General features: G+C 40.5%; 1 protein-coding gene across 1 annotated transcript; it reads right to left on the bottom strand.

The window, feature by feature from the left end:
- Positions 1 to 5,510: 5,510 nt before the first annotated feature.
- On the bottom strand, positions 5,511 to 12,381 carry LOC147068542 (THAP domain-containing protein 5-like). Its single transcript, XM_085953381.1, has 3 exons — positions 12,249 to 12,381; positions 6,435 to 6,615; positions 5,511 to 6,320 (listed from the first exon to the last, which is right to left on the bottom strand). Exons 1-3 carry the CDS (start codon positions 12,323 to 12,325, stop codon positions 6,006 to 6,008), a joined length of 573 nt encoding a protein of 190 aa, XP_085809507.1. The 5' UTR covers positions 12,326 to 12,381; the 3' UTR covers positions 5,511 to 6,005.
- Between the last annotated feature and the right edge of the window lie 482 nt (positions 12,382 to 12,863).

The raw sequence follows: 12,863 nt of genomic DNA, 5'->3' as shown, positions 1-12,863 counted from the left end.
ATTGTGTATTTTTGTTTGAATTGCGACCTTGTGTTATGTGACCACTCAATTAAAATACCTATTCTCTGTTATAACGAGCAAATTCAGTCGGTCCCATCTTCCTCGTAATAACCAAGTTCGACTGTAGTTGGTTCGTAACATAAGTATACATTATAATTTAAAAAACCCTTTGCTACCTGAAAAATTCCAAAATATGTCTTGTTAATATTTCAATGCATAACAAATTTGCAAGACTGAGTTGTAGAGTTGATATTGGCTGATTCACACATCGCACAAACATTGAATAATTTTACATACAAACTTAATTTTCCACAAATAGTCTTCAGAGAAATAAAAAAACGGTCTTGTCATATCGCATGAACTGTATTTTTTTAATTAGAAAAATAAAATGATATAAGTACTTATACATTATTACAAATTTCAAAATACATAATGAATTACAAATTAACAGCAATAATTATTTAGTATTGTTATAAGTTATAGTAAAATAACAACTCGAATAGTCATAAAAATGACTAGTATTATAGCAAAAGGTATAAAAGTATATGATTTAAATATCTATCGGATGATAAATTATGTTGGCATTATCAAATGGAAAAAAGAATATCGACCCGTGAATCCCGCGTGTCGTATTAGGGATATCTTGAGATTAAAGGATGGTTCTCATGGGCATAAGCAGTACATTGGATTTACCAGGGCAGTAGAACATTCAAAGAGAATGATGAAGAGAAACGGTGCAAGGACACAACCCTGTTTGACTCCGGTCGTGACCCCGAACCATTCCGTGACAGTGTCTCCAATTCTGACACAGCATTCGCTATTCTCGTACAGGCTTTTGATTATGGCAATGATCTTGGGAGGGATCCCGTATGCTCCCAGTATCGTCCAGAGGGAGGGGCGGTGCGGACTGTCGAAAGCCTTCTCATAATCCACAAATGATCTTGGGAGGGATCCCGTATGCTCCCAGTATCGTCCAGAGGGAGGGGCGGTGCGGACTGTCGAAAGCCTTCTCATAATCCACAAAGCAGCAGGCCATCGGACTGTTCAGCTCATGGCTCTGCTGGAGAAGACATCGAAGGTTGTGGATTTGGTCTGCACACGCTCGACCAGGTAGAAACCCGGCTTGGTTTTTCCTGAGGACGTGCATTATTGGGTCCCTTATTCTCATCAAGAGGATGTTTGCCAAAATCTTTCCCGGCCAGAACACTGAGTAGCGTAATGCCTCGGTAATTGTCGCATTTTAGAGGGTCACCTTTTTTGTGAAGTGTGATGATTTCACCGTTCACCCAGTCCCTTGGACAGCGCTCTTCTTCCCACACCTTTGTCATCAAATGAAACATGATTGTACTTGAGGAATTCAGGATGAATCCCGTCTCCCCCCGGTGCCTTTCCGTTCTTGAGCCTTTTCACAGCCGATTTTATCTCGGTGTGCGTGGGCGGGCAATCGGAAATGTCGGTCGCTCGGGGAATGTCCAAAAGTGAAGCTTCCGCAGATATGTCAAAGGGGGTGGGCGGTTCAGCACTCCGCAGAAATGATTCTTCCAAATCTTCTTGACACATTCTGCGTCAGACTCTATTGCTCCACTGGGACCACGAATGACTCCGGGAGTCAGTGGTCGCCTGCCGCAGACTTCACGGGTGATTCGGAAGAGTTTCCTGGTGTCATTTCTGCTTGCTGCCTCCTCTGCCGGTTCATAAAATTGCGCTTGTCCAACGGCACGGATCGTTTGACTACCCTGTCTTGGGTTTGGTAGTCAGTCCGGCGGTCCTCGGTTCGGTCGGGGTCTGTCTCCTCGTCTCTCAGGGCTTTCAGCCTGGCTCGTTTTCCAATTTCAGCCCACGTTTCGTCAGACATCCACTTTGGCTGCTCACTCCTTCTGGTACCAAGGACGGTACGGGCGGACGACACAATCGCACCCTTTATGAGGCTCCAGTCCGCCTCAATGAGGTCGGATTCAGATGTGTGCCGCTCGTAGATACGATCTACACTATCTCGTACAGCAGTTTCGAAGTCGATCCGAATTCTGCGGCGTCGGAGCTTCTCAATGTCAATTTGTTCGCGCTTTGGAGGCCTCGCCTGACGACTGAGTTTTACTCGAATATTTCCAATGAGTAACTCATGATCGCTATGGATATCGGCGCCTCTGTAAGTACGCATCCATCAGGAGACGTCCACGTATATTTGTGAATATCTATGTGGGGAAAAACAGTGCCTCCGATGGCGAGCTCGTTCAGAGTGGCAAACTCTACGAGCCTCTCACCATTATCGTTGGGGTCACCGAGGCCGTGTCGTCCCATCACCGTAGGGCCAAGCACCGGGTCTGCTCCTACTCTCGCATTATAATCCCCCATTACAATCACGCGGTCTCTTCGGGTGATGGCGGAGACTGCCGCGTGGAGAGAATCGTAGAAGGCATCCTTTATCTGCGCGTCGGCATCCTCAGTGGGGGCATAGCACTGAAAGACGGTCAAGGAGCTATCTGGCGTCTTGAAGGAAGCACGTATCAGTCTCTCCGAGATTGGTTCCCATTTCACAAGGCAACGGGCCGCTCTCTTTGACATCAATACTGCCACTCCCTGGCGGTGATATTGCTCCTGACTTGAGTAGACAATAGAGTAACCCTCAATCAACTTTCTCCCGGCTCCTTTCCAGCGCACTTCGCTCAACCCTAGGATGTCCACACCATAGGTGTGCATGATGCGTGTGGCGTGCAGGTCCTTTCCGGGGGTACGCAGGGTGCGAACATTATATGTCCCAATGCGCATACTCGAGTTGTTAGAGAGGATTACTCTACATGTTTCATTGTCCATTTCCATGCAAGGTCGTCGTTTTACAGAGCCGGTTGTCGTCCGAGGCTGCTGTGTAGGTGTTGTTTTAATCTGTTTCGTTTAAGGAGGCAAGGTGATTAGCCCAGCGCTCCCGAGGCCTGAGCCACGAGGGCCCTGAGGGTCGGCTCGACCGGGTTTTTCTGTCGGGGATTTCCTTCCCTTAGCCAGAAGGCCAGTTTTATGGCGCCGGTCACTCGCCCTTCGCCCCCTGCTGTTAGCTACAGCTTACGCTGCATTGCCCGGAGGTCGCCGCGGGGAGGCCAGCAGATGGGACTTGCTGGCAGTTTGGCATTTCCCAACTTTTGCTATGAACACATCTACTGGCGTCAATGTGTCCACTTGGGGCCGACCAGCCGTTGACCACCTGTCCTGATCCAGATTTCCCTCTGATTAGCGACAGACAAAACATCGAGAGCGTCGACAGCTTCAAGTACCTGGGGGTACACATCACGGGAGATGGCATTTTGCAGAAAGAGCTCGCTATCCGAATGGGAATGGCTGGAGCAACATTCAACTCGATGCGGAATGTCTGGGACTCACGATTGTACTCGGTCAAAACCAAATGCCGCCTATTCGACGCTTGCATTCTGACGGTGCTGCTTTACGGTAGCGAATCATGGCACCTGGTATACTGAGCTTCGAAAACAGATGTTTGCGATGAAGACTGGGTGTGCGGTGGTATGACTTTAGGAGCAACGAGGAGATAAGAGAACGCACCAAGCAGCCTCTCATCACGCTGAAAGTGAAGAGGCGACGTTGGACCTGGCTCGGCCACGTGCTGCGGATGCCAGAAGAGAACTTTAACCTGGCTTGCCTGTTCTTCAAGCCGACCGGATTCCGGCGTCCTGGAAGGCCGCTAAATACAATCTACAGAGTGTATACGGCGGAGCTACGGGATGCTGGTTTGACCTGGAACGAAGCAAGAAGACTGGCGAGCGACAGGGATTCTTGGAGGCGCCGCGTGGTGTCCATATGCTCCAGTTAAGGGGCGGATATGGCAAAAGAAGAAGAAGAAGTAGAACATTCAAACAGTGCGATTGGATTAATGCAAACAATAATATGTTACATATATTTGTGTTTATTTTGGAATATCCAAGATTTTCTTAATCTTGGTAAATCTTTCTCCTGCAAAACTGAATAATTTAGTCTACTGTTTATAATATACTGAGAAAAGAATCTTTCTGTGGTAAATCAGATTATGTTTTCGGATGATTTTAAATTTAAGAAAATGTTTGTAAATTCTCAACTAAAATTAGTAGTAAGACATTCCTGATTTACTACAGAATACCAATCTTGCAAATAGCTGCCCTTTTAAACATCAACATATTATATATGTAGCCAAGTGGTAACATATCCGCTTAGCAAGTCAAGAGTCTGGCAAAATCCACATGTTTTTCAATGTGTGTGAACCCAGAGCATGTTGCGTAATAGGTTGAGCAAATGGCCAACATAGATTTCTCATAAAAAATGTTATAAAATTTCTTCCTGGGGTGGCAAACAGCCACTTTGAGTATCCCTACAAATAAGTCACTGCACACCACTGATGATAAACAGACATCCATGTGGTGCCATTCAGCATAAGATCCTGATTGTGAACAGCCTGGTCTAAAAAAGCGTTCTGTTGAAATAATGTTCGCAGGCTTTGTTGGATTTTCTAATATATGATTTTGACAAAGGAATTGAAAACTACTTGAAAACACTTCAAACTGAAGAAGTCCATCATTATAGTCAATAATTATTATATGTGAAGGTACTAGGAAGGTAATTATTTACCAACATATTCACAAATCAATTGAAGTATGATTACCATTTTCTACGAGTTGAAATTTTCGATACACTCAACTCAGTTGTAGAGCAAAATTCCTAAGACTGTTTTTCAACACTTTATCGAATGATGCGAACTTTTGAACTCTAAAACAGATTTGCAGCGAAACATTTTGTGCAATTGCGGTTTCATAACCAATAGCCCGTTTACATTTCATGGATTTACTGCTGACAGTATATATTATCGCGGCCATAACAAGAAAAGTGTAAACACGTTATCGTGCAAGATTACATGCATGATATGGTCAAAAAAGTTTGGTGGCTTCTAAATTTTCATGCAATGCATAGTTGGAACTCTCCGCCTGCACAGCAGAATAATAGTGGCAAACCTGTCAGAAAAAATACGAACTACACGCAAAGCATTTTGACGTTCACCAATTTTCACAACCTATCAAATAGCACCATACAATGACAACGTGTCTCACTTATGTTTGAAGAATGAGATTAGCGAGTCAGTCAGCACTTATCCATGTAAACCGTTATTATTGCGATAGTTTATTTTACACACTATTGATGCTAGTAAATCCATGCAAATTCTAACTTATAACGTAAAAAATTCAGAAGCTTCTGAACTTTTTTGATCTATGCATGCAAGCTTGCATGATAATACACGTTTACACATGCATTTTCTTGTTATGGCCACGATAATGTGTACTGTCAGCAGTAAATCCATGCACATATGAACGTTGTATTAAACTAGAGTGCAAGAGTCCTAGATTAACTTATTATGTTCACTTTGATTGAGCTTAGATAGAAGACACTCCCTTCCATCAGTAATTGTCTCACAGAAACAAGTTCATTGTTTGGCTCCATGTGTAGTTTCTTCATATCGACACTTTTTAAATATTTCCAAAATATCAGTAGGTACATAATATAATATAGATAAACAATGATGTAATACTAAATGTATATAGTCTCGTGAGATGGTTATTACTTTAACAAAGTTTCAGGCTTATATAAAAACAAAATTGTATTAACTTTATCAATATAATATTAGATATTATGAAGAACTCCATCCAGAGCAAAAATGACAAAAACAAGTACACTGAAAATATTTTAATACAAGGCAATCGGCCAACATGGGAAAAGTATCAAATTATCCGATTATTGATGATAACTCTGGACTTAAGTAGATCTTCGATTTCGACAGTTCTGGAGGATAATCGGTTACCTCAGCGTGCATGGTATTCTATTAGTAATTAGAATTTGGCAGTGAGACCGCCACAACCATTAGGCTAATGTTGCGAGCCATTATGGCAATCACCATTTGCGACTTAAAATTCGGAAAAGAATAAACATGCCTATCATTCATAGATACAATCCATTGCTGCAACCAAAATTGAAGCGCGACGTCATGAATTATCTTGTTGTATAATTTTCTTCTTGAGGAGTTCATTTCTTTTCATTAGTCGTTTTAGTTTGGCCTGCAATAATTTTATTTTGTTAGCTCGTTTACCCAACACACGGTCTTTTTTTCCCAACTGTTTCCTCAGTCGAAGCTCTTTGGGTGTGTCGAAAACATAGTCCAAGTCTGATGATATTTTGTCATCTGAATTTGTGAGATGAATCCCGTCATTTGAGATCAACTTCTCGCATTTCATACAAATGAGTGATTTATTTTGGTTTTCTTCTTTAGTTTTCTTGTCCTTATAGATGGCGAATAAATTCTAAAAAAAATATATTTACAATAATATAGATATTATATTTAATGTTCTTGTTATCTATGTAGTATTATTATATATTGAATGAATTTTGTTTCTTGTATAAATAATTTGAAAAACCTGTGTTGGAATTGCACTTTTGAGCAATCGACGCAGTCCCCCTTTCGTAAAGAACAAGTCTTGGCTTAAAAAGTGATCAGTGCATACGGTGGAGACTTTTGTGGGAATCCAATATGGATCCTGCCTGGAGACTCTTATCGTATCGATCCATCTCTCTTGGTGAACAGGATCTCTAGGAAATCTAAAAAAAGATTATTATTCAACTTATGGTGACATTACAAATTCAGTTAAATAAACAGATAACGGCGTAGACAAGCATTGAGATGGGAAATAATGTGTTCATGTCAGTAGTATATTCCTGTTGCCTGTTAGCCCACAACCTACAAGATTTGAAATCGGATCCGCCCATTCGATGTTACTAGGTCATCGGCTGCAACAGACCCTGATAGTTTTACAGTCAGGGAGTGTGGTAAATCAATGGACTATTTCATATTATAAGCCACAGTACAATGAAATCGCCACAATATAGGTACATACCTATAGTAAAACATTAGTAACAAAGTGTGCATTGATCTAATAGGTTGTCTAATAACATCCATTTCTCGTATAACCAAAAATCTGTTAATACAATCTCTACTCTGTGGAGGCCCATAATGTGTTCTAAAGCGTAGATGACATTGACCTACTTTACAAGCCAGCGAATTTACGATCTGCTTGTAAGCTCGCCCAGTGTCATCATCGAACTAGCTAACAAGCAGATTGTAAACAATCTACCGAGAAAAGTTGAAAGCCGGGCTACTTTACTAGCTAGCGTATGGGTCGATCTGCGTCTGCGAAGTAGAGCGATAGTGGCGAACCTGCCGGTAAAAAAAACGAACTACTCAATACGTCCTGCCAATTAGTAGGTACCAAAAATCACAGAATCAACTCGCTAGCTTGTTGGTTTCTGAGCGAGTGGAAAATTTTGTGTGTCATCATCACAATCGCACTAGCTCAATGTCATCGACGCCTTAAGATCGAGCATGGTAAAAAAAAAATATTGTACCTAATGAAAATTCAAATTATATTTAAATACCTATGGTAATGGAACATGGTTACCCCATTTTTATATTTCAAAACACAGCTATGTTTACAACTAATTTATTTATTAAAAAAACAAAAAGGTACCTATTGATACACCCCTGTTACAGGCGGGCTTCTCCCGGTGTAAAATAATCATTTAGTAGCTCAAGTCGAAACGTAACCCTGACCTCTAGAAACGGCTTCATAAAACATCTAATCTGATTCCTTGCTCAACCACGTAAGTATTTTTTATTTATAAGTAAGGGCCTTCGTCCGGTGTGTGAAAATGACATATTGGGCGGAGGTATAATTAAGATAAATTTAATTTAATTTAAAAAGTATAAATGATGATGGATGAAAGCGATAATTTTAAGACTAAATATAAGTATTTAAATATAATAAATTTTGCCGCGCTTGTCGGCAACGTCCAAATTTCGACGCGCCAGGGTCAGGCTCGTGATTCGCCGAATCAAAGATCACGCGATAAAATTTGGCCAATCACGAGAGTCCTTTTTGCTGGAATGGCGTGGGTACGCGAAGTTTGAAAAAGAAAAAAAGTAATTAGTAAGCGTCCCCTTTCCGATAGGATAGGACCTGCGAAACTTATTGTTAAAACAAAATATGTAAACGTTTAAAAAAAAATGTAAAATATAAGAAGACCACGTTACGAGCACGAAAGACCGTGTTTTATTTACACTCCAACCGTTTGAATTTCTTTTTTTTTGTGAATCCGGGGTTCGATGGACCCCTGAGCTAGCCGCTGGAACCCCGGGGATCTCAATGGCGCCTTGGCAACGTGAAGCTCGAAGAATCGCATGGATTCTTCCGAACCCGCGAAATAAAATTTACGCCCGCGAACGCTAAATAAAAGTTTATGATCCAGGAGCCGGAACAACCAAGAAATGGTTAACTAAAAAGTGGACTCCGACGTGACCCTTATCAAAGAAGAAGTGCTGTCTCCAACATCAAACCGGGAGAGCCCTCCTCTGGTGTTCGAAGACAGTCCACATACGGAGCTGACCGCGCCTAGCGTCGTGCTGGAGACCGTAGCACCAGCGCGTCTCCAGTACGACGAATGGCTGCACAAATCCCACCTATGGAGACCAGACACATCATCGACGGTATCCAGCGAGGAGGGCTCGTAGAGGCCACGGCCCACTCACGACGAAAAACGGCGAGAAAAATGCCGATTTTCCTAGGGTATCACTAACATGTCGTGTACCCTAGTCGACCACGGGATGTTCGGTGAGGAGAGAAAAAGGAAACGCGAGGCCAGGGAGCCTCAAAAGAGGGCTGAGAAGGCGCGCAAGCTGAGAGGAATCAAAGAAGCTGTGCGGGCGCAGGCTCGACCACGAGGAGATGAAGCAGGACCAGTCGCCAACCCTCGAGTCAAGGGTGAACGCCGAGTTCCTGTTGGAAGTGAAATGTGTAGATTATACGAATAAAACATCCGGAAATTCTTCTAATTACGGATATAAAGTTAATTAAGGACAAACTTTCTGAGCCTTGTAATCTTAAGTTCATTAGTACGAAAAATGTACATTCTACTTTTAAAAATAACGCTTCGCAAAGTGACGCCATTTCTTTCCGTTCAAATAAAGTAAATATGAATGAATTCGAAAACATTAACATTGAAAATCGCAAACAATTTTATAAACGGGAAAGAGGATATTCTTACGTAGCACGAAACCTGTTCCAAAGTTACGCCGTGTTAATAATTTGAATTCAAAGAGAAACGAGGAAAATAGTATACGACCGTCACTATTATTTCTTTACAAATTACCAATCGTAAATTTAACACAGCGAAAACGGAACGGGAATAATACGGCATCACTCGACGAAGTGTATATTATAGTTGATAAGTGAAATTTTAATAATACGTTAAAATTAGGTATAAGAGGATGAAAGTAGAGATTGTATGCTTGTGATAAAAAAAAAAAAATGAGTCAATAAGCCGTAAATTTCTCAACGGGGTTTCAATAATAAAAAAAAAATAATAATAAAACGTGAGAGGCACCGCAAATCGGCGCGGCGCGCCTTTGGAATAGGATGTCGGGCGCGTAAAACGAAACAACAATTTTTTTTAAATAAAATGGGTTTCACTAAAAATAAAGTTAATTACACAGTTTTAAGTGTACTGATTCAGAAATAAATATAATGAGAGGGTGGAATATTTCAATTTTTAATATCAATGTGATTTATACAGTCAATACAATGTTGCAAAATAATTATGGGTATTAGGGTAAAATATTAAAAGTGATAGTAAGTACCATAAGTACAATGGCAAGATTTTATATAAAATTAGTAGCTATTTAATGTATGGGGTAGGAGTAATTAATAAAGTAAATTCGAATAAATTTAAAGTACAGGAAGTCTAATGAACGAATAAATTACTAAAGAAAGAAAAAGAATAAATACAGATGAAGACAATTTGGAAGCACAAAGGGAGCCACCTCTCGAAGTAAGCGCATCCAAAGGCAGCGTAGCCGAAAATTCATGATACCAAAGCTTGATGGTGTGGAGAGTGCGCACTCTCCTTTCTCGCGCAGGTTCATGGAGAGACTAGGGACGTGACGCCTGAAAGATATCGTGAAACAACAAGAGGTACCTCCGAAGTGTAACCATCTATAAAAAAAAAAGGAAAGGGAAAAGGATACTTATTGTGAAAATCCATCCTAGTACCTGTGAGAAAGCCGTGCCGCCGTCAACGAGCCTGGCCGTTGTACCGCTATACGATGCCTTGCCCGCAGTAATAGGAACAGATGGAGACACAGTATCTGTCCGTGAGGTGATACTCCAGAGAACAGCAGATGAGTGGAAAACTTTCCACAGAAGAATATCCGCTGCTCGAAACGAGCCTGGCTCAATAGTAACGCCACTACCACGCCCTGGTTGCAAAGGCAGACGACGCCAAACGAGGTACGCTCCTATTGCACCAGAAGAAGAAAAACGTAACACGAAATAATAATTCCGAACGAGGGCCAAACGTCTACAAATGTAGCCTCTCGGAATACAAAAAAACTGGACAGCCCAAGAGTCAAAGACTGCAGCTCCACGACCCCTCCGCTGACTAGTATAAAAGAACGAGAAGAATAACAAAAACATTACGAAAACAAAATAAACGCACGACATTACAGGAGAAAAATAAAATAATAATAAATTATGACAAATGATAATAAGAAAGGAAAATAAATCAAACTCTGACTTATTCAGGAGCATTGCTTTGAGCAGGAAAATAGTAATCAAAATAAATATCGAAACAATACGTAAAGTTAGTTGTTTTTTTTTTTTTTGTTAGAATAGATTGTAGTTGAATTTTTTTATAAACTGTTATCATGCCATGTACTTAACGGATGAACAAGGAATTGGTTGGGTGGCCGATGAGATCAGGGCGTACCTTTCGACTTTAATCCAGATGGGGCGAATTGATACACCCCTGTTACAGGCGGGCTTCTCCCGGTGTAAAATAATCATTTAGTAGCTCAAGTCGAAACGTAACCCTGACCTCTAGAAACGGCTTCATAAAACATCTAATCTGATTCCTTGCTCAACCACATAAGTATTTTTTATTTATAAGTAAGGGCCTTCGTCCGGTGTGTGAAAATGACATATTGGGCGGAGGTGTAATTAAGATAAATTTAATTTAATTTAAAAAGTATAAATGATGATGGATGAAAGCGATAATTTTAAGACTAAATATAATAAATTTTGCCGCGCTTGTCGGCAACGTCCAAATTTCGACGCGCCTGCGCCAGGGTCAGGCTCGTGATTCGCCGAATCAAAGATCACGCGATAAAATTTGGCCAATCACGAGAGTCCTTTTTGCTGGAATGGCGTGGGTACGCGAAGTTTGAAAAAGAAAAAAAGTAATTAGTAAGCGTCCCCTTTCCGATAGGATAGGACCTGCGAAACTTATTGTTAAAACAAAATATGTAAACGTTTAAAAAAAATGTAAAATATAAGAAGACCACGTTACGAGCACGAAAGACCGTGTTTTATTTACACTCCAACCGTTTGAATTTCTTTTTTTTGTGAATCCGGGGTTCGATGGACCCCTGAGCTAGCCGCTGGAACCCCGGGGATCTCACTATGAAATATTAAAATATGTAGGTAATGAGCACAATGAAGTAAGTAGTATTAGTAGGTACTCATAAATTTAATTAATAGATTACTAAGGAAATTCATTATCACATGCCTAGCAACATTTCTACTCAGGCAGAAGCGAATCACGTGACCAGTGTAATGTCATTGAAAAATAATGTAATCTACACAGGGCTCGAAATGGAACGGAGCGCCGTTCCGGCTTGTGAAATATGTAAAATTATCGCTCCGTCTCGTGGAAAAAATATATTGACCATCTGAGCTAGATAGGCCATAGAATAGAAAATCTGACACTTATTTTCATAAAATACACATACGATTTGATGACTATGTAAATATCTTCAGAAAATTTGTCGAGCGCTCCGGTTCATAAACATTTCCATTTCGTGCGCTGAATCTACATTAAATTTAAATATTGTTCGTGTCATACTTACACATGGTAACTAATCCCATTGGATTTATTTAACTTCGTAGAATTATTTTTACATACTTTCACAACACGACGGCATCTTTTTTACAGTTTATCAGAGTTTTTATTAGGTAGATAGCAATACTGACTTGACCACCTGAATACAACTGACAGCGACTCCTACAAGAAATGCACAAGCCGGCATACTAAACAATCACTCGATGAAAATCGACTGTGCCCGCTAACAATATTCCTCTACGCTGCATAATATTAATCTAAAAATATGTTTGTGTCGTACTTACAGGTGGTAGCTAATTCCGTCAGCCTTTTTTTGATTTAAAGAAGTATTTTTGCATATTTTCACGGCACATGATGGCATTTTTAACAATTTTAAGGTTATATCACCCTAGCGTCGCTTTACCGACTGAGAGTGACCATGCGGCGAAAAACACAATTGGCATGCCAAAAAGTGTATATTTGTCTATGGCTAGTCGAGAGCTGCATTAATGCCTGTGGTCCATTGACAAGCATTACAAGTCAGACGATCTGCAGAGCAGTTCGTTGGTTTTCAAACATGTTTGATATTATTTTGCTCTCCGAGTTGCCCGTCTGTCAACCCACATAAAATTCGATTTGACATTTTAATAATATGCAATCATTCGAACCGAAAAAAACCCGTAATGGTTTTAAATATATGTGTTAATTTATATTTTAGCAAATGAGTGATTCATCAATATTTTTAAAATTTGAATTGACAAAATTCTTAAAAGAAAACGTAAAACTCGTGTTGTTTTCACTGCTGTACTATTTTATGAAAATCTACATGTAAATAACACATAATTTTAAGATTATTGGAAGACATTACAATATTCGCAACTTTTGACAGCTCGACTTTTTACTCGTTCGCTGATCAGTAG

This window comes from Rhyacophila brunnea, unplaced genomic scaffold, assembly GCF_057557595.1.
Source record: "Rhyacophila brunnea isolate RB1 unplaced genomic scaffold, BYU_Rbru_1.0 scaffold_3, whole genome shotgun sequence".
Lineage (NCBI taxonomy): Eukaryota > Metazoa > Arthropoda > Insecta > Trichoptera > Rhyacophilidae > Rhyacophila > Rhyacophila brunnea.
This window is presented reverse-complemented; position numbering and strand designations above follow the sequence as displayed.